The sequence below is a fragment of the Chiloscyllium plagiosum genome, unplaced genomic scaffold (assembly GCF_037043375.1).
Source record: "Chiloscyllium plagiosum isolate Xiang-an unplaced genomic scaffold, Cpla_swu_hap1 HiC_scaffold_10, whole genome shotgun sequence".
NCBI classification, from domain to species: domain Eukaryota; kingdom Metazoa; phylum Chordata; class Chondrichthyes; order Orectolobiformes; family Hemiscylliidae; genus Chiloscyllium; species Chiloscyllium plagiosum.
Window position 1 is genome coordinate 101,415,599 of NW_028270148.1, and position 26,285 is coordinate 101,441,883.

At 46.0% G+C, this 26,285-nt stretch overlaps 1 protein-coding gene across 1 annotated transcript in view; it reads left to right on the plus strand.

The window, feature by feature from the left end:
- The first annotated feature begins 1,677 nt into the window (after window positions 1-1,677).
- The window catches only part of LOC122553050 (sodium/potassium/calcium exchanger 3), a 392,739-nt gene continuing 368,131 nt past the window's right edge, over window positions 1,678-26,285 (plus strand). The window contains exon 1 of the mRNA XM_087991604.1: window positions 1,678-2,319. Within this exon, the coding sequence (XP_087847730.1) occupies window positions 2,163-2,319 (157 nt within the window). The 5' untranslated portion in view covers window positions 1,678-2,162. The remainder of the gene's footprint in view (window positions 2,320-26,285) is intronic.

Below are 26,285 nucleotides of genomic sequence, written 5' to 3' on the forward strand. Positions count from 1 at the left end.
AGTCCCTTCTGCACCTGGAAACAGAGCTTTGTGGTGCAAAGGTAGCATACGTACCTCTGGGGCAGGATGTTACAATTCAAGTCCCTCCTAGCCCTGGAGATAAAGTATTGTGAAAAAGTGTTAATGTGCCCATCTTTGGCACAGGAGATCAAGGCTGAGGGCCCACCTGCTCCTAGAGATAGCATCCTATGGTACAGTGGTAACGCACTGATCTACTTCTGACAGAAGGTCAAGGTTCAAGGTGCAGTGATAGTGACCCTAACTTGGGGACAGTAGGTCATGGTTCAAGTACTTCCTAGAGTCATACAGCATGGAAACAGACCCTTTGGTAAGTCGTGGAGATGGGGGTTTTGTGATGTGGTGGTAATGTGCCTACCTGTGGAACAGTAGGTTCAAGAACCTCCTGGAGTGTTAGTGTTTGTTGTAAATCCTTTTTTTAAAGAATCCCTACAGTGTGGAAACAGGCCCTTCAGCCCGACAATTCCACACCGACCCTCCAAAGAGTATCCCACCAAACCCATTCCCCATTACTCAACTTTTACCCCTAACTTACACAACCCTGCACACTATGGGCAATTTAGCACGGCCAATCGACCTAACCTGCACATCTTTGGATTGTGGGAGGAAACTGGAGCACCCGGAGGAAACCCACGCAGGCACGGGAGAGTGTACAAACTCCACACGGTCAGTCACCTGAGGCTGGAATTGAACCCGGGTTCCTGGTGCTGTGAGGCAGCAGTGCTAACCACTCTGCCACCCCCAAATGCAAGACCCTATCTCCAGGGCTATGAGGGACTTGGGTCTTGATATCCTATCCTAGAGTTACAAACACTACCACTCCAGTGCAAGTTCTTATCTCCAGGGCTGTGAGGGATAAGGTCTTGCATTGGAGAGGTAGTGTTTGCAGCTCTGGGACAGGAGGTGAAGGTTCCACAAGGGGGTTGCCAGGACGGGCTGATTGAGAGTAACCGGACCCTCCAAAAATGCCGTGGGGCCCCCCGCACAAGTGAGCTGGGTGACAAAACCTCTGCCTTCTCTGCTGCCCTAAAGCTTGCCTAGGTGTGTGTGTGTGTGTCTCTAGGTGTGTGTGTGTGTCTCTAGGTGTGTGCGTGTGTCTCTAGGTGTGTATGATTGTGTGTATATGTGTCTAGGTGTGTGTGTGTGTTTCTAGGTGTGTATGATTGTGTGTGTGTCTCTTGGTGTGTGTGTGTCTCTAGGTGTGTATGATTGTGTGTGTATATGTCTACGTATGTGTGTATATGTCTCTAGGTGTGTATGATTGTGTGTATATGTGTCTAGGTGTGTGTGTGTGTTTCTAGGTGTGTATGATTGTGTGTGTGTCTCTTGGTGTGTGTGTGTCTCTAGGTGTGTATGATTGTGTGTGTATATGTCTACGTGTGTGTGTATATGTCTCTAGGTGTGTATGATTGTGTGTGTATATGTCTACGTGTGTGTGTATATGTCTCTAGATGTGTGTGTGTCTCTAGGTGTGTATGATTGTGTGTTTGTGTGACCCAGACTGTGCAGACACCCCCCCACCCCCCCCCACCCCCCCCCACACACACACACAGTGCCATGAAGGAGGGACTGTGAGGGTGATAATGTAGCCCTCCCTCCCAAGGGGAATGCCTTGTATTGGAGACGGGAACCCGAAGAGGGCGCAGCGGCTGCCCAGATGCTGCCTCTCCCCTCTCTCCCTCTCCCTGTCTCCCTCCCTCCCTCTCTGTGCGCGGCGCTGGGTTTAGTGCAGAGCTGGAGACTTGAGTTGAGTTTGCAGCGAGGCTCCAGTCTATCGCTGTCCCTCTGCCTCCCTCTCCTCTCTCTCTCTCTCCCTTGTTCATGGATCAGAAGAAGGCACTAGCAGCAGCAGCACCCAAAGCCTCCAACCTACCCCCCCATCTCCTCTCCTCTGGGCGTCTAATGGACTGAAAGGGGGGGGGAAACTAATCCCCCCCTCCTTCCCTTTCCCACCCCTCATCCCCCTCCCCATCCCTCTCCTCCTCCCCTCTTTCTATTCCACCCCCCTTCTCTCTCTCTCTCTCTCTCCGCTGAAGTTGCTGTTCTGTCTCTGTCTCTCTCTCTCTCCTGGGTTCCTAAGCTCCGGCGTTTCCCAGCGCTCTCTCTCTCTCTCACACACACGATCATAAACACGGGGCTGAAGGATGGAGAGTCGCCAGCATCGCCGCTTGCAGCTCACCCTGAAACTGAGGACCATCAAAGGGCGCCGCCGGAGACGGGATTTGTTCTGGTGGCAGGTCTGCTGGCTGGGCGGATTGCTGCTGGCGCTGCTGTGTATCTCCAGCGTGTTGGAGAAGGCAGGTGAGAGGGGGGAGTCTGTGTGTGTACATGTGTGTGTGAGTCCAGATGTGTCTGTATGTGAGTCTGTGTGTCTATGTGAGAGAGAGAGAGAGTCAAGGTATATATGTGTGTGTGTGAGTCGGGGTGTGTGTGTCTAGGTGTGTGAGTGTGAGTCTACGGGTGTGTGCATGTGTCTAGGTGTGTGAGTCTACGGGTGTGTATGTCTAGGTGTGTGAGTGTGAGTCTACGGGTGTGTGTGTCTAGGTGTGTGAGTGTGAGTCTACGGGTGTGTGCATGTGTCTAGGTGTGTGAGTGTGAGTCTGCGGGGGTGTGTGTCTAGGTGTGTGAGTGTGAGTCTACGGGTGTGCGCGTCTCGGTGTGTGAGTGTGAGTCTATGGGTGTGTGCGTCTAGGTGTGTGAGTGTGAGTCTACGGGTGTGTGCATGTGTCTAGGTGTGTATGATAGTGTGTGTGTGTCTAGATGTGTATGATATTGTGTGTGTGTATATGTGTCTAGGTGTGTATGATAGTGTGTATATGTGTCTAGGCACGTATGATAGTGTGTGTGTGTGTCTAGGTGTGTATGATTTTGTGTGTGTGTATGTGTCTAGGTGTGTATGGTAGTGTGTGTATGTGTCTAGGTGTGTATGATAGTGTGTATATGTGTCTAGGTGTGCATGATTGTGTGTGTCTAGGTGTGTATGATTATGTGTGTGTGTCTAGGTGTGTGTGTGTGAGTGTAAGTCTAGGTGTGTATGATTATGTGTGTGTATCTAGGTGTGTGTGTTTGTGTGTGTATTGAAAAATGTGTTGCTGGAAAAGCGCAGCAGGTCAGACAGCATCCAAGGAGCAGGAGAATCGACGTTTCGGACATAAGCCCTTCTTCAGGATGCCCGAAACGTCGATTCTCCTGCTCCTTGGATGCTGCCTGACCTGCTGCGCTTTTCCAGCAACACATTTTTCAGCTCTGATCTCCAGTGTGTGTGTGTGTGTGTGTGTGTGTGTGTGTGTGTGTGTGTGTGTGTGTGTGTGTGTGTGTGTGTGTGTGTGTGTGTGTGTGATGAACAGTGAGCAGAGAAACCATCTAGAGACAGAGCAATGTTTTGTGGAAAGGATACAAATGCCTCCCCACCTCAAAACAAATTGGATAACAATAAGAAATTACAGTGACTCCTGGGCAACAACAGAGGTTTGTTTTCTGTTGTGATCACATTATGAGAAGGGCACTCATTAATAGGAACCGAGGCTTGGATGGTTTCCAGTTTATCTTGTCTCTATCCCCAACCCCTTCACCCCCCTCCCCACTTCTCCCCACACCCCTACCAGAAGTTAGAGAGGTGAACCAAGTTTACTCGTGTGCCTCTGATTCTGGATTAATGCTCCCAGGTTAGATTCATGGACTGTGCTGTAGTGCACTGTTACACCTCAAGGGTCAGTGGCTACATTCCTGACTCTGCCCCTCACTGGGGTGACCATGTGCATCGATGTCCAGTCTTCAGGAGGTCCCTGTTCAAGTCCCTCTCTCGGTCGGCTTTCGCGAGGCATTGGTATTTTTTGCTCTAAGTGGCGACTATCACCGTGCTTCTGAGGAGAGGTGGTTCTGTCTGTGTGCACTGAAGTGATGGGATAACACTGTCTGTAATGTTGAGCTGTGCAGGGATCTGGACTATGACCGTAGTCCTCATCACCAGTTTGATTCAAATTGAAACGAAAAGCCAGCCGAATTGCACCATGTGTATTATTGAAAGAGGCGGGTGTTTCGGGTGGCCAGCTAGGCAAAAACTGAGCAAAAATATTGGTCACTCAAGAAATTCGAGGCAGAATTGGGGTATCATGGCTGTTGGTAATAATGAACATCCATCACCTTATGTTCTGCTGGTCTCAAGTGCCAGCGTAACTAGGTGACCCAGGTGAGGTTTATATTAAAAAGACTAGAATATACAATATAGACTGTCATCTCACCTGTGGGTTCACCTAGATTACACTGTTTTCAGACACTTCAAGATGCTTAGTGGAAAGTGACTCCCTCCCAACTATCTATTACTGCATGTCCATTTTGCTTATCTGCTTGCAAATGGAATACATCTTCAAGTTTGTTTGTCTTTTGCCAGCACCTAAGAATTCAGTTCTGCTGAACATGGGGAAAAATGTCTGTTGAAAGCTGTTACGGGGGATGCACGTCAGAGACTACTATGTTTACAGTGATAAGAAGTGATTTTATCAAAATAATTCTCTCATAATCCTGGTGTTGTAATAGTAGAGTGCTGATTGAACAGAAGGCTATAACTGATAAAAATGATGCCCATCTCTTGTTAGGTACTGAATATTTGTCAAGTGTTAAACACCACTCCAATAAGTGAGGCAGTCCTGAAGCCACGAACCTAATCAGGCAAGAGGTCCCTTTCATTAAGATAAGACTGTTCTCACTGCACTTATCTCCTGCAGAACTAGATAAAAACAATGACTGCAGATGCTGGAAACCAGATTCTGGATTAGTGATGCTGGAAGAGCACAGCAGAACTGCAGAACTAGAGTTCACCCTCATTAATCCTACAGCTGACCCCGTGTGGTTCTTAAATGTGCTTGTGCCTTGTCATTGTACAACACAATATACGTCCGGGAGCCTTTTCTGCAGTTTCTTTTTAAAAGACTAGATTGTGGAGGAGCCGGTGATGAACTGGGTTGGACAAAGTTAAAAATCACACAACACCAGGTTATAGTCCAACACCAGGTTACAGTGCTTCCAAATAAACCTGTTGGACTATAACCTGGTGTTGTGTGATTTTTAACTTAATAGGCTAGTTTAGTGCACATCTGAATGATTTTAGACCTAACTCTCACCATTACGATGACACATCCCAAAGAAATGGCAGTGCAGAATTGATCAATAAATTATGCAGCCTCACTGTATGAGGCTGAATTTATTTTTCTTTTAAAAATCCTTTGCAGGATGTGGCTGTTACTGATTAGGTCAGCATTTATTGCCGATACCTAATTGCCCCTAAAAACGGTGGTGGGAAGCCACAGTCCAAGTGGTGTGTGTCCATCTACAGTGCTGTTCGAGAGGGAGTCACAGAATGTTCACTCCGTGCCAGTGAAAGAACAGAGATGTGGTTCCAGATCAGGAGGGCATGTGTGTCTTGGAGGGGAGCTTGGTGTTTGTGTTGTAACCTATGACGTATATTTTCGAACATTTATTGGCATTCTACTTATTTATGTGATGATCCTTGTCTTGGTGATAGGATGAGTGTCAGTACTGGTTGGGAATCTTGAGGGTTAAGAAAGCCAATATGCTCAACCAGCTGTGAAGGAAGCAGTTTTGTTAATTCAGAATGTGTTTCTGTAACCAAGGTACTGAAATTATGGAGTCATTTTATTGATGAAGGTGATCATTGTTGGCCAACAGTGGAATCTTACTCTAGAGGAGCTCCAACTGTCAATATTTGTGCACTGTAGATGGACACACACCACTTGGACTGCAATGGCCAAGAAAGTGGCTTGCCACCACCGTTTTTAGGGGCAACTAGGGATTGGCAATAAATGCTAATATGCTCTAAAAAATGTGATAGCCGAAAAGTGGCTGTCACTCATAAGTTAGTGAGGTCTTGCCTACAAGCAAGGATGCTGTTTATCCCATACAATTCTTATTTTAAACTCTCTATTTTGTATTGACACAGAAACGTAGCTGGCCAAGTAATGATTCAGCCATTCCCTTCTGGCGTTTTCTTTCGGGTAAAATAATTCTCGATAGATCTGTAACTCACCTTGCATAAACCCACCTCCATCCCTTCAATCCTCAACTTCTCTGTTCATTTTCTCTCTCTTCTGGATCTTTGCACAGAAAGCCGCAGCACTGCTAGCATGGAGGAGGGTGACTGTGTTTTATTCTTAAAAGCCTAGGTTATTGGAGATTTCAATAATCCCAATGAGCTAGGAGTACATTTGCCGATTCATCAAATAACCAGCTTGAATTGGGTGCATCCGGGCTGAATTTGCGCTCTATTTAATTCGTTCATGGGATGTGGGTGTTGCTGGTGCTAGTGCATGTCATAAACATTGATGTCAGTGCAAGGTAGGGAAGTAGCTTTGAGGCTGATAAAGATTTAGTTAACGGGGGGAAGACACATTAACCCGCAGTTCTGCTGTTTTCCTAGTTCAACAATGGAGCCTGGACTGATTTTTGACTTCATTACTTATAGTTGGCCAGTGATACTCTATCCCACTATGAGGGAAAGGATAATGGAGAGAGCAGGGGTGTGGGAGTGGGGGAGAGAGATGACCTGTGAGAGAGATGATACGTGGAGGGTAGGGAATCACTGTGACCATTGCTGCCTTGGTGCCCCAAATTTCCTGCATGTGATCCCACCTGAGGTCCGGACCCCAGCCTTGGGATACCCTGAAGTAGGTCGTTTGATTCCATCAGTGCTGACAATTGTAGCCCTGGCTCCCAGCGGTGAAATCTGGTTGTGTCTGAAAGTAGGGAGTTCCTACCTTTGCCAACAACAGGTAGTAAGTAACGTGGTTGACATCGAAAACATTGCAAAGACCAGAAGACTTTTTACTGGCCTCCAAGGGCAAGATGTTGAATGAGAATGAGTGCTGGAGTTTATGTACAAGGCATATCTGAACTGAATTCATTCTTGAAAACTTGCTTGCAGGATGTAGATGTCACTGGCAAGTACAGTATTTGAGAATTATTTGTTCTGCCTTCTTGAAACACTGCACACCCTGTAGTATGGTTATAGTAATAGCTCTGTTCGGAAGGAAAGTTTGGAATTTGACCCATTGGCAATAAGGGAACAGCGATACTTTCAAGTTAGGATGGCGTGTGACTTGGAGGGGAACCTTACCTGTGGTGTTCCCATTGCTTTTGCTTTCCTTGTCCTCCTGGGTGGTAAAGGTTATGGGTTTGGAAGGTGGCATTGAAAGAGCCATTGGGAATTGCTGTGGTGCATCTTGTAGGTGGGACACACTGGTGTCACTGAGAGCCAGTGAAGAACAGATTGAATGTCAAAGTTGGTGGGTGGGGTATGAATCAAGTGGGCAGTTTTGTCTTTGATGATGTTGAGCTCCTTGAGTGTTGGAGCTTCATTCTTCCAGGCAGGTGGGGAGTATTCCATCGCACTCCGGACTGTAGATGGTAGCAAGTCCTTGGGGAGTCAGGAGGTGAGTTACTCGCTGCAGAATTCCTAGTCTCTGGCCTGCTTTTGTATCCAGTGCTAGTCTGGATAGACCACAACTTCTCAGCCATCCTTCCCTCAGCCAACTCGTGAGAGTTTCTCTTGCTTTCTTTGGCCCTCTAGGTAGAGATCCTGTATCAGCTTGGATCAGATAATATTTAGTTCAGGTGACATTTACTCTTCTGTCAGACACATGTATGTGTTTAAATCTCTCCCCACAACCACCCCAACCCAATCCTGAAACCAAATGAGTACTATCCACTGTAGTGTAGCGATGGCAGTGTCTTAGAAACATAGAAAGTAGGATCATGGCTGATCATCCAACTCAGTGTCCTGTTCCTGCTTTGATCCCTTTAGCCCTCCGAATTGTAGCTTGAAAACCTTCAATGTTTTGGCCCGAACCACTTCCTGAGGCAGAGAATTCTACGCGCTGACCACTCTCTGGGTGAAGAGTTTTCTCCTCTACTCAGTCCTAAATGGCCTACGCCCATATCGTTAGACTCTGACCCTTGGTTCAGACTCCCCAGTTATCAGGAACATCTTTCCTGTGTACTTCCATTAGAGTGTTATAGGTTTTCCAAACGTGGTGCTTTGAGGCTTTGGTGCTCAAGGCTTCAACCGGTCTAACCACTCCAACTGAGAGTCCTCAGTCCCCATGAGTCACAGTCTGTCTTTGCCTGTGTTTCAGGTTGCTGCTCAGATGATATGCCTTTGTATAGTCGCTTCAAGTTTTCGACTGTGGTTGAGTAACCATTCCATGAGTCTATGACTTTGACTGTAAACTTGTCGAGTGTATTTATTAAGCAGTAAATGGGTAAGAGAGGAAAGGCTAGGGTTACAGAAGTGCAATTTTAACAACTCTTCAGAAGGTTTAAAAAAACACGTTAGCATCCAGCAACATGAACTGGACCAGCCCCAAGGGGGGGGGGCTGCAATTGTTTAACCTTGTGAGGTAGTTTATGGCTTATCTACAGTGGCATCAGGTGGTTGACTCAATTAGCACTAAGCAACCTATGAACTTGTATTTCAAAGTGTGACCTTGTGGAAGGAGGTTTAAGTATGTGTCTCTTAAATAGATTAGAATCACTACAGTGTGGGAACAGGCTCTATGGCCCAACCAGTCCACACCGACCCTCCGAAGAGCAACCCGCCCAGACCCATTTCCCTCTGACTAACGCAATTTAGCATGGCCAATTCACCTGACCTGCACATCTTTAGACTGTGAGAGGAAACCGGAGCAACCGGGGGAAACCCATACAGACACGGGGAGAATGTGCAAACTCCACACAGACAGTCACCCGAGGGTGGAATCAAACCCGGGTCCCTGGCACATGAGGCAGCAGTGCTAACCACTGAGCCACTGTGCCATCTTATGGTTGTCAATCATACACATATTCAGGCATGATTGCTTACGAGTTGAATGTCTCTGTTTCAGCTCTTTGGCCACTGGTAGGCCATTAGTCAGATGTCCCCCTGTATCCATGAACCCAAAACGTGTTCCCCCACCTGTAAATTTCAGGTTGTATGAGCTGCTAATGAGCACGGTGGTTAGCACTGCAACCACACAGCGGTAGGGACCTGGGTTCGATTTCAGCCTCAGGGCAACTGTCTGTGTGGAGTTTGCACGTTCTCCCTGTGTCTGCGTGGGTTTCCTCCGGGCGCTCCGGTTTCCTCCCTCAATCCAAAGATGTGCAGGTCAGGTGAATTGGCCATGCTAAATTGCCCGTGGTGTTAGGTGCATTAGTAGATATAGGGTAGGTGAATGGGTCTGGGTGGGCTACTCTTCGGAAGGTCGGTGTGGACTTGTGGGCTGAAGGGCCTGTTTCCATACTGTAGGGAAACTAATCTAATCTAAAGAATGCAAGACCATCAGGTAATTACCCAGTAAATGGTGGGATTTTAAGGATTGACAGAGAAGTAGCAGAGAATCAAACTCAGATTGGGGTTAAAAAGACACAAAGAGAAAGGGCGGCTGGTTGGAGAAAGGACAGGACGGAAAAGTTTTGAATGTTAATAACCGCGTGTGTCGTTGACATGCCATTATTTTTCTGGCAAGTTCCGCCCATTATGTCTGCATCTGAGTGTATTGTGTATCCAAACAAACGGCAGCATTTAGTGTGATTGAATCTACCTTTTAACTCCTTGTGGACCCTGATGGGAAAGAAAGAAGCATAATACACCAAAGAGAGAATGACTTGCTTTGGTGGTGTTCTTTGATTTTGAAATTAAAACACAAGGCCCTTCAGCTGATGTTCGTGGTTGAGGTCGCGAACCATGTACAAAAGTCCCCCATGAGCCTGTTTGATAGGCCTCCATTGACAACTGCCATCAGAACAGCTCTCATCCCAACTGCCATGGACTGACATCAAGCTGAGTTGCCATTCGTTGAGGGAGGAATTTGGTCAGGCTGACCTTTCAGTTGATCACTTGTGGGATCTTGCTGCGCACTCCCCCATTTTGCCTGGATCATAGTCAATGCATTTCCGTGTAGCTAATTGTACATGCACCACCAATTGGGAGATATGATTAAGTACTATTTAAGTGCAAGTTCAGTGGTGCACTTAAAGATTTCTGGCCTACAATTTAGGCCCTGTCGACAGGTAACCTCAAACAGACTGTTAATAGTTCACTGTTTCTGTTTTTGGATTTACAACAAATGCCAATCCCAGAAGCAGATTAGAATCTCCGTTTTTGTCTGTGCACTGTACAGTGCAATGTTTTAAAAACGTTTAGTTCCTAATTAAGTTGTCTAAATGGGACCCACACTATCGTTGGCTTGATTTCTTTGGAAGGTGAAAAGCACCATGAGACAAGTCAAAAGTTATCAATCGATTAATTTACAAATACAGTTAGAGATGCAGTGAGGCATGTCAAATTATTTCCAGCACAGTGGTTAAAATGGAAGGCAAAGAGTTAATAAACCCTTTCTTAGCTGACGTTCTTACAGTGCTTGCTAATTTCTCGGAGCCCTCCGCAGTGCTAGTTGTGTGTAGATGATGGAGGTGACTAATTTGCGGCCGTCAGATTTTGAGATAAATATTAAAAACAACACAACGCTCTTCAACAGTACTGAGCTTCCTAAAATGGTCTCAAACACAGGAGATAGGAAAGGTCAATTGAATGACATGTTACTGAGAAATTCCTTACACACAACGTGTGTCCTAGATCTGCCAAAGCTTTGAAGCAGGAAGACACTCATCTGTGACTTATCAGATTCCTGAACCTGGCCTGTTGGACAATGAAGTATTGGGCCATTCAGCCCATCTGAGCTGCTCCGCCAGTCATTTAGATCATGGCTGACCTGTAATTTACCCCCACATGCTTGCTTGTGTTTCTCTCAATAATCTTCACTAATGTCCTTTAGGCATCCATACCTACATGTGACTCCAGACCCATGGCAATGTAGTTGACTTTCAGTTAGATTAGATTCCCTCCAGTGTGGAAACAGGCCCTTCGGCCCAATAAGTCCATACTGGTCCTCTGAAGAGTAACCCAGACCCATTTCCCCTCTGACTAATGCAATTAACATTATGGAATTTAGCATGGCCAAGTCACCTGGCCTGCACATCTTTGGATTGTGGGAGGAAACAGACACAGGGAGAACCTGCAGACTCCACACAGGCAGTTGCCCGAGGCTGGAATCAAACCTGGGTCCCTGGCATTGTGAGGCAGCAGTGCTAACCACTGAGCCACCATGCCACCCACTAGGGGTGGGCAACAAATGCTGGCCTAACCAGCAACACCCATATAGAACATAGAACATTGAACATTACAGCGCAGTACAGACCTTTCAGCCCTCGATGTTGCACCGACCTGTCATACCAATCTGAAGCCCATCTGACCTACACTATTCCATGTACGTCCATATGCTTGTCCAATGACGACTTAACTGTATCCCATGAATGAATGAAAAAGAAATCCTGCCTGGCAAAATACTGGTGATCTCATCAGGGTTAGGGTATGGATTGGTTCGGTTCAGCTAAAACCCACAATTTGAAGTGAGTTGGACGCTTCCACTAGCTTTGTCTGAAGACATCTTTGTTGTTACACTGACAGATCTGTAGGCGCACATTATTGCTTTCAACAGAGTGTCAAGAAATTTGTAAAACTGGGCATGACCTTTGCAAAGCTGAAACAATGTGCATTAATTGAGCGTAGGCTTCTGAATGTCATGGTGTTTTTGTTTTGTCTCTTGTAACTCCTACTCTTCTCTCCCGAAGCTTAGGGCCCATCCTCCGACTCAGTCTGATATGCCTGAGACCACATTTCCATAGTGTGGTGGTTATAATCATTAAATTAAATGGGCCTATGATCCTTGCTGACTAGCTAGGCTGATCGATTAGAAAGTATGTCAGGTCAGATTTTGTGTCCCACTGACTACAGTTCCAGATTTTCACGTGGGTTGGCATGGTGTCCCAGTGGTTAGCACTGCTGCCTCACAGTGCCATGCACCTGGGTTTGATTCCAGCCTCGGCCGACTGTCTGTATGGAGTTTGCACATTCTCTCCGGGTCAGCGTGGGTTTCCTCCAGGTGCTCCGGTTTCCTCCCACAATCCAAAGATGTGCAGGATTGGGGTGGACAATGTCAGGCATGAAGTGCTTATGATTTCAAATAAACCTGTTGGACTGTAACCTGGTATCACGTGGCTTGGTCCGAAGATGTGCAGGTTAGGTGGATTGGCCGTGCATAGTGTCCAGGGACCTGTAGGCTAGGTGGGTTGGCCATGGAAAATATAAAGTTATAGGAGTGGGGGTGGGTCTGGGTGGGATGTCTTTTGGAGGGTCAGTGTGGACTTGATGGGCTGATTGGTCTGCTTCCATTGTAAAGGGATTATAATTTTTTTTTCTATCCTACCCATGCACCAAGAATTAATCAATACAAAGGTGAGATGCTGAAGCAAATTCCTACTCATTTCAGCTGGTAACATCAGTAAATCCAGTGGTAATGACCCTACCTCTGGACCAGAATCTCTGGGTTCAAGCCTCACTTGACGACTTGAAGCCAGGAGCTTGGTGACTGGCCGGAGCGTCCTGGCATTAAGAGCTTCCAAGAGGAGAATTTTGCCGTGAGTGACAAACACACACACGTCAGCACAGACCCATCGGCACCACTCAGACCCATCCCTCTATCCTATCACTCTGTGTTTCCCATGGCTAACCCATCTAGCCGACACATCCCTGAACACAATGGACAACTTAACATGGCCAATCTGCCCTAACTTGCACATCTTTGGACTGCTGGAAGAAACCAGAGCAAAACCACCCAGACATAGTGAGAAAATGCAAACTCCACACAGACATTTGCCTGAGGGTAGGATCGAACCCAGGTCCCTGGCACTGTCAGGCAGCAGTGCTAACCACTGAGCCACCCTTAAGTCTTGAAAGTCAGTTTCCAGATTTAATTTCCTTATCTGAGGAAGATTGTTCTATAGAGGGGACACAGCAAAACCTTGCCCAGTTGGTTCCTGGGATGTCAGGACTGACTTATGAGGAGAGGTTGAGCTGATTAAGATTGAATTCACTGGGGTTGAGATGAATGACAAGGATCTCATAGAAACTGATAAAATTCTAACAGGGTTAGACAAGTCCAATGCAGGAAGGATGTTCCCATTGGTGAGGGAGTGCAGAACCAAGGGTTATCGTTTATGAATAAGTGGTAAACATTTTAGAACTGAAATGAGGAGCAGTTTCTTCACCTGGAGAGATTGGAATTCACTACCACACAAAGCAATTGAGGCCAGAACATTGTGTGTTTTCAAGAAGGAGATCTATGTAGCTCTTTTGTCTAAAAGAATCAAGGGATGAGGGGGTTGCATTAGGGTATTGAGCTCGATGATCAGCCGTGACCATGATGGAGCAGATTCGAGGGGCCGAATGTCTTCCCCCTTTCTTCTCTGTTTTCCATGAACCTTACCCCATACTGACTGGGTCAGTATTCCATGATGCCAGTCAAGGGCAGCTCTTCAAATTCCCCTCACTACTGTAACTTCAGAGACATGTTTTACATTTTAATCTGGCAGAAAAATAAGAAACTCATGAGTGCACAACAATAAAGCCATTAAAATGGTCAGTGTAGTTTTTAAAACTAATTTTAAGTAATTATGAATTAGATTACTCAAAGTGGCTGACAGAGCTATTTGAAAAAGTGACTGACATCGAGTCTAGAAATGAAATACATTAGCAGGTGCTCGGAGGAAGGGGGCACTTATTAAAATGCTTAATTGTGCCGATTAAATCCATCTGTGTTAATAAAACTGCAGTAGGTTATCACTTGAATATGTCTAAGATTGCTTTTTACTGGGAATAATAATAAAATAAATAATTGCATGCTAATATATTGCCCAACTGTACTAGGTCACTGAAGGTCTTACATTTGTGGTTAGGCAAATGAATTTTATTGAAAATTTGAACTGTAACCTAGCCTGTGTCATTTTCAGTGCACCACTAATAGCATCTCATGTAGAAACTCTCTCCCAGTGACAGCAGCTAAACCTGATAGGGTCTTCAGCTGATTGTCAGATGTGCTGCTTTCTAATGGAGTCAGTTGGTAATGGGTACGCACTGTTGCAATGCAGAGTGACATCAACAGAGTGGGTTCAATTCCTGCACCGGCTGACGTTACCATAAAGGACTCTCCTTCTCAACCTCTCCCCTCACCTGAGGTGTGGTGACCCTCAGGCTAAATTACCACCAGTGGCTCAGTGCTGCCTCACAGCACCAGGGACCCAGGTTCGATTTCAGCCTCGGGCGACTGTCTGTGTGGAGTTTGCACATTCTCTCCGTGTCTGCGTGGGTTTGCTCCGGTTTCCTCCCACAATCCAAAGATGTGCATGCCAGGAGAATTGGCCATGCTAAATTGCCCATAGTGTTAGGTACGTTAGTTAGGGGAATGGGTCTGGGTGGGTTACTCTGCGGAGGGTCGCTGTGGACTGGTTGGGCCAAAGGGCCTGTTTCCGCACTGTAGCAAATCTAATCTTATCTTTAATGAGAGAGCAGACCTACAATGAATCAGAATCATAGAATTCCTACAGCGTGGAAACAGACCATTTGGCTCAACAAGTCCACATCAACCCTCCAAAGAGTGACCCATTCCCCTACCCTATTACTCTACATTTTATCCCGACTAATACACCTAACCTACACATCTCTGAACATTATGGGCAATTTAGCGTGGCCAATCCACCTGACCTGCACATCTTTGGATTGTTGGAGGAAACTGGAGCACCCGGAGGAAACCCGCACAGACACGGGGAGAACGTGCAAACTCCACACAGACAGTAGCCTGAGGGTGGAATCGAACCTTTGACCCTGGTGCTGTGAGGCAGCAGTGCTACCCACTGAGCCACCGTGCTGCCTTGGTAAGGCTATGGTAACTTGACCTTTACCTTTACCTATCAATAGGAAATATATGGGCTGAAGAGCCTAATTCTCCTCCTATATCTGATGGTCTTGGGGAACCTCCGCTATTTCAATGACCTCATCACCATCTTCTGTCTTAGGACAGTACACTGGTTGAACTGTGTGAACTCTTTGCAGATTCGTGTGTGGAATGAACTTCCTGAGGAAGTGCTGGATGTGGGTACAGTTACAACTTTTAAAAGACATTTGGATCGGTACATGAACAGGAAAGGTTTGGAAGGACTTGGGCCAGGAGCAGGCAGGTGGGACTAGTTTAGTTTGGCATTGTGTTCGGCATGGTGTGGTTGGACCAAAGAGTCTGTTTCCATGCTCTATGTCAGACGTCACCAGATTATAGTTCAGCAGGTTTATTTGGAATCACACAGTTTCAAAGGCAGCTCCAAAAGCTTGTGATTTCAATTAAACCTGTTGGACTATAACCTGGTGTCATGTGATTTCTGACTGTGTCTAGCCCTGTCGGCACGGTGGTCAGCGGTTAGCACTGCTGCCTCACAGCAGCAGGGACCCGGGTTTGATTCTAGCCTCGGGTGACTGTCTGTGTGGAGTTTGCACGTTCTCCCCGTGCCTGCGTGGGTTTCCTCCCACAATCCAAAGATGTGCAGGTCAGGTGAATTGGCCATGCTAAATTGCCCATTGTGTGAGTCAGGGGTAAATGTAGGGGAATGGGTCTGGGTGGGTTGCTCTTAGGAGCGTTGGTGTGGACTTGTTGGGCTGAAGGGCCTGTTTCCATACTGTAGGGAATCTAATCTAATCTGTCCAACACTAGCATCTCCACATTATAACTCTATGAGCATTTGCTACTGTGTGTTCTTTATCCTTAATGTCTCAGTCTCACACACAATCCAGGTAGGGTGATGTAACTTATAAAAATCAGTAACATGATCAGAATTACTGACATAATTACCTAGTTACTTGGGATGTTAATAAGTTACATACCTTCACTTCTCAGTCTATTGCTAAACCATGGCAATTAAATTAGATTCCCTAATGGGGAAACAGGCCCTTCGGCCCAACAAGTCTCCGAAGAGTGACCCACCCAGACCCATTCCCCCACCCTATTACTCTACATTTAACCCTGACTAATGTGCCTAACGTACATGTCCCTGAACACTATGGGCAATTTAGCATCGCCAATTCACCTGATCTGTACATCTTTGGATTGTGGGAGGAAACCCACACAGATATAGGGAGAAAGTGCAAACTCCGCACAGACAGTCACCTGAGGGTGGGGATTGAACCCGGGTCCCTGGCGCTGTGAGGCAGCAGTGCTAACCACTGAGCCACTGTGCCGCCCCATTTGATAACCTAATCAAGCAGTTTTAGTCATTATTGCCTCTAAACTAGCTGAGCTAAATCTTGAAATTATTTTACAGTAAGTGGTGACTTGGTTATATCTCTCTTTCAGCATTATAATTAGATTAGGAGAAAGTGAGGACTGCAGATGCTGGAGATCAGAGCTGAAAAATGTGGTGCTGGAAAAGCCCAGCAGATCAGGCAGCATCTGAGGAGCAGGAGAATCGATGTTTCGGGCATAAGCCCTTCTTCAGGTTCCTGAAGAAGGGCTTATGCCCGAAACGTCGATTTTCCTTCTCCTTGGACGCTGCCTGACCTGCCGCGCTTTTCCAGCAACACATTTTTCAGCATTATAATTAGATTGGCAATAATATCGTGAAAAGATTCAGGGATGCCTTAATCAGAAGTTCGCAGATGCATTTTGTTGATCTGAGTTCAGGCTTTTGTTTGATCTTGCTTTCATTTTTGCCAGTAACCCCAGAAAGGGTGTGCTAAACGCCAAGCTCGAATTTGTTCCAGTTTCTGCACTACCAACAAAGAGAAAATAGAAAGTTAAGATTTCTCTTTGCAACAAACGCATCGAGCCAATTGCACATTGTAAATGAGAGGGCACTTTAAAACAAATGTGGGATCTTAAGTCTCAGAATATCTACCATAATCTGACGATTGTAATTATCTAAATAATATATATTACAAAGAGAACATGGTGCAGTTTTCATTGCTAATGACATTTGTGTGAATATCCCATATGTTGCTAGGATATTCTGAAGGGGTGGTGAATCATACGTTACCAAGGCTTGTCCAATATATTATTTGTGTGGTGAAAGTTTTGAAGCAGTCTTTAAATTATTATTGGAATTGACTTCCTATGGGACTGCGGTCAGAGAATTACGAATGAAGTTTTCACATCAGTGGTAGTCAATCTCATTGAAATATCTCATGGTGCCTCACACAGTGAATTACTTTTTGGAAGCTCAATTACTGTTTCACAGTAGTCGACATTCTTGGCCAAGTAGTGTCCCGTGGTCATACAATTGTACAGGAAGAGCAGACAGGAACTGCCCACAACTTTGGAAGTTGTAAGAATTGCAGTGATTGTTTGTAAGCAAGTACAGCCTCGTTAGTGTTGATAATCCCTCACCTTTAAACCAGATTTTACTCAGTTAGTTTAATGCTACAAAGTGCATTTTTATCACCAGTAGGATAGCAAGGACTCTTTGGCACATTATTGGAAAGTCTCTGCAAATGAAAGAGCCAAAAAAAAAAGCCTTTTCTGTTCTCAAGGATATGAGAACTGCATCACGGAGCAAGCAATTGTGTATGTCTTTAACCAAACTGGTTGAAGAATCCTTAACCCAGCAGCAGAGATCCTGAATGAGGACGTGCAAGTCAGAGCAATAAATTTAATATTCAATCATAGACTGAAAGAAAAATACCTTCGGGAAAAATATATTGGATTGTGGGAAGGGGAGCAGAAGAGAGAGAAAGAACCTTAACATGCAATCATTTTCATTGATTTGCAAACCCTTTTGAAAAACTAAAATCAAGAAAAAGAGACTCCACATTTGTTAATCTTTTTAGAACGTTATTCTTTCATGGGAACTGGATGCTGGGCCAACATTTAATGCCTGGTTGCCCTTGAGAAGTTGGTGGTGAGCTGCCTTCTTGAACTGCTATAGCCCCTGAGGGAGTGAATTCCTGGATTTTGACCCAGCGACAGCGAAGGGAACGGTGATATCTTTCCAAGTCAGGATGGTGAGCGACTTAGAGAGGAACTTGCAGATGGTGGTGTTCCCATGTATCTGCTGCCCTTGTCCTTCTTGATGGTTGATTCTCAGTGCCAGGGAAGTTGTTTGGCTGTAATTCACACTTGCCACACTGTTTCGAAATAGAAATGCAATGAAATCTGCAAATTCAAACTTGCTCTGCTGAACTTAGTGAACTATCCATCAGGTAAACATAGTAAATTGTCCCCGTTCCATGCATTTCAGTGATGAGTCAGTAGAATGCAATTTCTAAACAAAACAAGGCATTTCCAGCAGCCACAACACCCTGATCCCTGCAATTAACTGCAAGGGAGCATTCACTGGGGGTTGCTGTCCTTTTGGAGGTTAATATCTTGAGCCTGACTGTTGCTGAATAAAAGACACCGTAGTGTGAAACTTTCTGTCTTACACTCATGAGGACAATTTGCAAAAATGCCAGTGTATAACAGAACAGCATTTTTATATTGGCATGCTAGGTTGGCAAGTGGACTCTGGTAGAGGCATCATCATGGAGAATGCACCGTTTAGATGATGACTAACAGACAACTGCCAAAGGTAGGTTGACTCTGATTGGTCAAAGCAAATAAAATGCAACACCTTCAAATGCATCTGTCCAGACTGGACCCTCTGGGACTCCCTTAGGAACCGCAGTGGACTGAAACTTCTGAGACCCCCTTTGCAGCCACACCGGATTGGACCTTCTAGGACTCCCTTAGGAACCAGACTGGACTGGACCCTCTGCGACCCCTTTAGGAACCAGACTGGACTGGACCCTCTGGGACCCCCTTTAGGAACCAGATTGGACTGGACCCTCTGGGACTCCCTTAGGAACCAGACTGGACTGGACCCTCTGGGACTCCCTTAGGAACCAGACTGGACTGGACCCTCTGGGACCCCTTTAGGAACCAGACTGTATTGGACCCTCTGGGACCCCCTTAGGAACCAGACTGGACTGGACCCTCTGGGACCCCTTTAGGAACCAGACTGTATTGGACCCTCTGGGACCCCCTTAGGAACCAGACTGGACTGGACCCTCTGGGACTCCCTTAGGAACCAGACTGGACTGGACCCTCTGGGACCCCTTTAGGAACCAGACTGTATTGGACCCTCTGGGACCCCCTTAGGAACCAGACTGGACTGGACCCTCTGGGACCCCCTTAGGAACCAGACTGGACTGGACCCTCTGGGACCCCTTTAGGAACCAGACTGGACTGGACCCTCTGGGACCCCTTTAGGAACCAGACTGGACTGGACCCTCTGGGACCCCTTTAGGAACCAGACTGTATTGGACCCTCTGGGACCCCCTTTAGGAACCAGACTGGACTGGACCCTCTGGAACCCCCTTTAGGAACCAGACTGGACTGGACCCTCTGGGACTTCTTTAGGAACCAGACTGGATTGGACCCTCTGGGACCCCCTTTAGGAACCAGACTGGATTGGACCCTCTGGGCTTCCCTTCCAAATATACCCATCCAGATGCCTTTTAAATGTTGTAATTGTACCAGCCTCCACCACTTCCTCTGGCAGCTCATTCCATACACGCACCAGCCTCTGTGTGAAAAAGCTGCCCCTTAGGTTCCTTTTATATCTTTCCCCTCTCACCCTGAACCTATGCCCTCTAGTTCTGGGCACCCCACCCCAGGGAAAAGACTTTGTCTATTTATCCTATCCATGTCTCTCATGATTTTATAAACCTCTATAAGGTCACCCCTCAGCCTCCAACACTCCAGGCAAAATAGCCCCCAGTATATTCAGCCTCTCCCTATATCTCAAATCTGAAACAAATGCAGACCTTGCTGGCAAATCTCAGAAGGTCCATGGAGGGAAATCTAAGTTAATGTTTCGGGTCCAATGACCCTTCTTCAGTAATGGTGGTAGCTAGGTAAAGGATCATTTTTATACAGAAGGGGGAGTGGGTGGGAGGGCAGAGTAGTTGATAGGTGGAAATAGAGCCCGAAGAGAGAGAAAAACAGTTGGACAGACAAAGGAGTGGGTAAAGACCAGGCCTAGGAGAAGGACTAGCTGCTAATGGGACTTCAGTAGCTGACAATAGGTAGTGTCTGGTAGCAGCCTATGGTGGTGACAAGGCCAGGGGTGTGTGAGGGTGGGGGAAAGCATGGGGAAAGGTGCTTAAGCCCTGAAATTGTTGAACTCACTATTAGGTTCCTAAGGCTGCAGGGTTCCCAAGCAGAAAATGAAACATTGTTCTTCCGGCTTGCACTGAGCTTCGCTTGAGCACCTTTCTGCACATAAGGATCCTGTCCTTATATTTATGTGCCTATAAAAACGATGGACTGCAAAAGGAATGAATTGTTATTAAAAACAGGATGGCTGCAACATTTTCCAGAAAGGGATTTGATACCTGTTGTGAGCTCAGTGTTTCTGTGGCTGTGGGTTCCTGCAATGTTGTAGACGACCAGGAGCCGAGGAGCTGTTACAAGTGAAGCTGGTTGGTCCTCAGCTAACTGGGCGAGTTGGAACTGGAAACCAGTTACAGAGACCCAGACTGACAGAGCGAAAAACACAGAAGGGTGTACTGTCGTTCTACCAGGCAGTAGCTGTCTGTTCTCTGCAGTAAAAGCAACCCATTTGAAGAAAATTAGTTACCTTTTCAACAGACTTTTGAATTAATAAATTGAAGCCATTTTCCAAGTGAGTCAGTTACAAATTGGTGGAAGCTTCTACAGAGAGAGACAACTGATCAGCAAGGACCTGGCTAGCTAAGGAAGGATCGACTCAACATTGGAATCAGGAAGCAAAGGCTCCTGAACTGACTTTTCAGCTTTTCCCTACTTCTGCCAGTAATTTATTTTCCTTGCACTTATTTTCATGTGTGTTTGTGTGTGTAAAGGGGAAGTTTATGGAGGGATTAGAGTTTTAGTTAACAGGGTTACATCCCAGTGGTTTATATGTGTTTACTTAATGTATATGTATTTATAATCTTAATTACTTAAACCAATTCAGAAACTTGGTGTGGAAGTCCAATAAATCAGGGTACTGTGTGCACCTTTTAAAAGACCATGTTAACATTTAGTATAACCCCGGGAATACTTGATTTACAATGTGCAACCCATTAAGGCTATAACACTTTCTCAGTGTTCTATTACCGCTGTCTCTCCATAGCTCTTTATGCCAAAAAGTATTGTTGAGCATGAGCGAGAAATAGGGGTGGATAAGTGGAATGAGCCAAACCCGTTTTAAGCCTGGCTTCAGTCTTTGGATTCAAAGCGGCTCGTAGGTCCTTCAAGACAAGTGCGTGCTCACCCCCTCAGTGCCCGAGGGCACTTAAATGCAGAAGGTCTGAGAAAAAGAACAGGAAATGACATCACCAACGCCGGAAATGGCATCACCACAGGAATTGACATCACCAACCCAAGGAAACCGAAACACGTAAATAGAAAGCGGGCCATAATGCCAGTGCTTCACCAGAGGCTCACTGATGATGTTACCTAGTACCTAGTCTGAAAACAAACCTTCCAGCTCCATGAGCAAACTTACATGCAGAAGGTGATATTTAGAAAAATGTTCTTTGAGAATGGATATCCTTTCAATTGAATTCTTCAATGCACATTCAGGAATACAGGAAGTGGAGTTGGCCCATAGCTGTGCCCTGGCCTTATTGAGTGACAGTGCAGGTACAATGGGCTGTACCTGTTTAATCTACTTTACAATGAGAACGTACAGCTCTTTAGCCTTGGATACTGTTGTGCACTTGCCTCACTTACAGTTACACTTCCTGTACATTCCCTTTCTTTTTGAAGCAGTCGTGCAAAGTATGTTTTTGTAAGGCTCTAGCCTGCCTGAATGTTTGTACAAAAATAAATTTGCACCGAAACACTTTGAGACACAAACCTGGAAACAATTACTAGGATGTTATTCTGCAGCTGGTCAGTGCCTCTGTTGATGCAGCCGGGAGAGGAATTTAATATGAACATGCTAAGCATGTGTGCTGTAACGTTAGCTCATTTTGCAAGGACGTTTGAATCCCCAACTGTGATAGCATCACAGAATACAGTAGAAAGCGAGCAGACTAAGTGATTAGCTCTGATTGAATGCGCAGTACGGATTAAAACTGGAGCTGTGGGGAGATGTCAAAGCAAAGGGTGCAGTAACTTTTGAAAAAGGCTTAAACTTGAAAAAAGCATTTAACTATGTGTTGAATGTCATAATTTGCAAATGGGTCAACTTGCTGTGCAAATGTAACAACTTATCGACAACCAGAATATACTTTATTCAATTCTGGGAAGCAAATGGCAGTGTAATTTGAAGCATCTTAATTGTTTGGGGGTAGATGGGATGTCATTTGAGATTTAATGGTCTCTACGTAGCTACATGTAATAGTAATTTAACCACAGTTGCCTGTGGTTAGTTGGGGTTGCTGTCTATCCTACTGCTCCCCATCTACTTCTCCATTTCTCAGATGATTACTCAACTTGATAAATTGAGACCACTGTACTTGGCTGAATTATTCCCTATTTGTTTCCCAGTAAAGGGAGTTCACATGGAATCCAGGGGGAGCTAGCCAATTGAATACAAAATTGGCCTGACAGAAGGAGACAGAAGGTGGTGGTTGAAGGTCGTTTTTTTTGGACTGGAGACCTGTGAGCAGCATTGTGCCACAGGTTTTGGTACAGGGTCCACTGTTGTTTGCATACGGTAAATGATTTGGGTGAAAATATAAAAGGCGTGGTTAGTAAGTTTGCGGATGACACCAAAATTGGTGGTAAAGTGGACAGCGAAGAAAGTTCTCTAAGAGTACAACAGGATCATGATCAGATGGGCCAAATGGACTGAGGACTGGCAGATGCAGTTTAATTTAAATAAAAGGTGAGGTGTTGCATTTTGCTAAGGCAAACCAGGGCAGGAATTACAGCTAATGGTAGGGCCGTGGGGTATATTTTCGAACAGAGAGACCAAAGGGTTCCTTGAAAATGGTATCACAAGTAGATAGGGTGGTGAAGAAGGCATTTAGCACGTCTTCATTGGTCAGAGCATTGAGTACAGAAGTTGGAGTGTCATGTTGTGCCTGTACAGGACATCGGTGAGGCCAGTTTTGGAATACTGCATGCAGTTCTGTTTGCCCTTCTGTAGGAAGAATATTATTAAGTTGGAAATGGTGCAGAAAAGATTTACAAGGATGTTACCGGGTTTGAGTTATGAGGAGAGGCTGGATAGCCTTGGACAACCTTCCCTAGAGTGTAGGAGGTTGATGGTTGACCTTACAAAGCTTTGTAAAATCATGAGGGCATAGATCAGGAGAATAGACAAGAGGAGGGGAATTCAAAACTGGAGGGCATTGTTTTAAGGTGAGAGGGAAAAGAGTTAAAAGCGACCTGAGGAGCAACTTTTTCACCCAGAACAGAATGAACTGCCAGAGGAAGTGATAGATACAGATACAGTGACAACGTTTAAGAAATATTTGGGCAGGTACATGAATAGGAAAGTTTCGAGGGATATGGGCTAAACATGTAGTTGAAGATGCCCTCCAATGCATCTCATCCACATCCCGCACCTCCGCCCTCAAACCCCATCCCTCCAACCGTAACAAGGACAGAACCCCCTGGTGCTCCCCTTCCACCCTACCAACCTTTGCATAAACCGCATCATCCACCAACATTTCCACCACCTCCAAACGGACCCCATCACCAGGGATATATTTCCCTCCCCACCCCTTTCCGCTTTCCGCAAAGACCGTTCCCTCCGTGACTACCTGGTCAGGTCCACACCCCCTACAACCCACCCTCCCATCCTGGCACCTTCCCCTGCCACCGCAGGAATTGCAAAACCTGCACCCAAACCTCTTCCCTCACCACCATCCAAGGCCCCAAAGGAGCCTTCCACATCCATCAAAGTTTCACCTGCACATCCACCAATATCATTTATTGTATCTGTTGCTCCCGATGCGGTCTCCTCTACACTGGGGAGACTGGACGCCTTCTCGCAGAGCGCTTTAGGAAACATCTCCGGGACACCCGCACCAATCAAACTCTACCGCCCCGTGGCCCAACATTTCAACTCCCCATCCCACTCTGCCGAGGATATGCAGGTCCTGGGCCTCCTCCACCGTCGCTCCCTTGCCACCCAACACCTGGAGGAAGAACGTCTCATCTTCTGCCTCAGAACACTTCAACCCCAGGGCATCAATGTGGACTTCACCAGTTTCCTCATTTCCCCTCCCCCCATCTTATCCCAGTTCCAACCTTCCAGCTTAGCACCATCCTCATGACCGGTCCTACCTGCCAATCTTCCTTCCCACCTATCCGCACCACCCTCCTCTCTGATCCATCACCTTCATCCCCACTCCCATCCACCCATTATACTCTTTTCTACCTTCTCCCACCCTCCTCTCTGACATAACACCTTCATCCCCACTCCCATCCACCTATTGTACTCTTTACTATCTTCTCCCCAACCCCACCCCCCTCCCATTTATCTCTCCACCCTGTAGGGTCCCTACCTTCATTCCTGATGAAGGCCTTTGGCCCGAAATGTTGATTTTCCTACTTCTTGGATGCTGCCTGACCTACTGTGCTTTTCCAGCACCACTCTGATCTAGACACAGGCAAATGCGGCCAGTTTAGTTTGGGAAACCTGGTCAGTGCGGATGAGTTAGACCAAAGGGTGATGATGTTATGGGTATATCTCTTAAAGGCACACTGACGTACTGACTGTGAGATGTAAGACAACGCACTGCACTGCTATCATGTGTAATAGGAAGTGGATGCAACTAGCCAGTAAGGACATCAATGTAAAATGCAAGCCTTATTGCACATAAAGCATGATTTGATGCCTTCAGCTTTGCCACATTGTGCAGTTCCAGTACTGAGCTTCGGAGTGTGGCTGAGGTGACACAAGCAGCAGGGGCACAGCCATAGTGTCATACAGCATGTGAACAAAACCTTCAGTACAACTCAACTACGCTGACCAGGTCATTCTCAAATTCAAGGGATGACATAGGGCACCACACTTATTTGTGATAACCAGGTTAGATAATCACGCCCCAACCTCAGAAGACCTTCCTCCAGTTTTTAATCTCTCACAACATATATTCTGTGGTTACTGAGTGAAATTCCTGATTTGAACAAAATTCAAGAAAGTTCTTTTCCTTGTTGACCCCCACGCAGCAGTAAATGGGTTAAACCTGACCATACAAATGGGCTTTGCAGACAAGCTATTCTCTGAATCAGCTCCCAGAAATAAAAGGCTTCCACCTCATCTTTAAGATGCCGCATCATAAATGTATTTTAATTATTTCAGAACAAAATAAACTTAAACCAAAAGCAGCTATTTGCTCCAATTTCAATCAGTTAATAATGAGACATCTCCATGAATGTTTTTCTGATGGGATTAACAGACGGGCAACAGGAAGGCCACCATAGACAGTCATGACCTCTGGCTGATTGAAGGGGCACTGAAGAGGCCAGTAGTTGGTTGAGAACAGGCCCCAGAGAAAACAGGCAAGCGAATCCTGTACCTTTTCAACCCCTATCTCCCTCCGCAGTAAATATGGCAGCGATGGCCTGCCGAGGTGGGAGGTTCTGAACTAAACCACGTAAAGTTTATTGATCGCCACGAGGCAAATCAACATCTTACAAGGTGGCTGTTTGCCTAGTTTGTGAGAGATTGAAAACTGGAGGAAGGTCTTCAGAAGTTGGGGCCCAATGTTGAGGCTTAGTTCACAGAAATTTAATGAGCTGCATTTGTATAGTGCCTCAGCTCACCCTCAAATCCAAGGAATGAGTTTGGACACCACTGTCATCACTGTTTGTTTGAACCGTCTTGGCAGCCAATCTACCCACAAACCGTAAGTGAACGAATTACTATAAAACCTGCTGCTACGGTTGGTATTAGTTGTAAGGGCAATGTTGACCAGAGCACGAGCAAAACTCATACTCTTTTCCAAATTGGTGTATCACGCCTTCCTGAGAATGCACTCAGAGTCTCAGCCACGTTTCTCTTCCAAATGAGCTCCTCCTGCTATGAGTAAGTGTGAGGCTAGATCGATGTGGTCAAGGCCACAGTGAGATTAAAGCCAGAGCCATCTCCTCAGAGTGAGGAGCTGACAGCTCAGCAAGAGCTTTGCTTTGTACCTGACTAGACTATACCTGAACTGGGAGTGTGGACATTGGGTGTCTGAGGTTGGGGGGAAAATCTTCATCACTCCCATCATTGTGAGGGACTTCAAAGACAAATAGCCATCAGTACCTAGTCTGACTGTCTCTTTCACCTACTGTCTTCCTTGTTGGTCTTTAATGACTTCCAATTGTCCCCACAGTGTTGATTCCTAGATCCTCACTTTTTGTATTCCTGTGGCCTACCCTTAACTACTT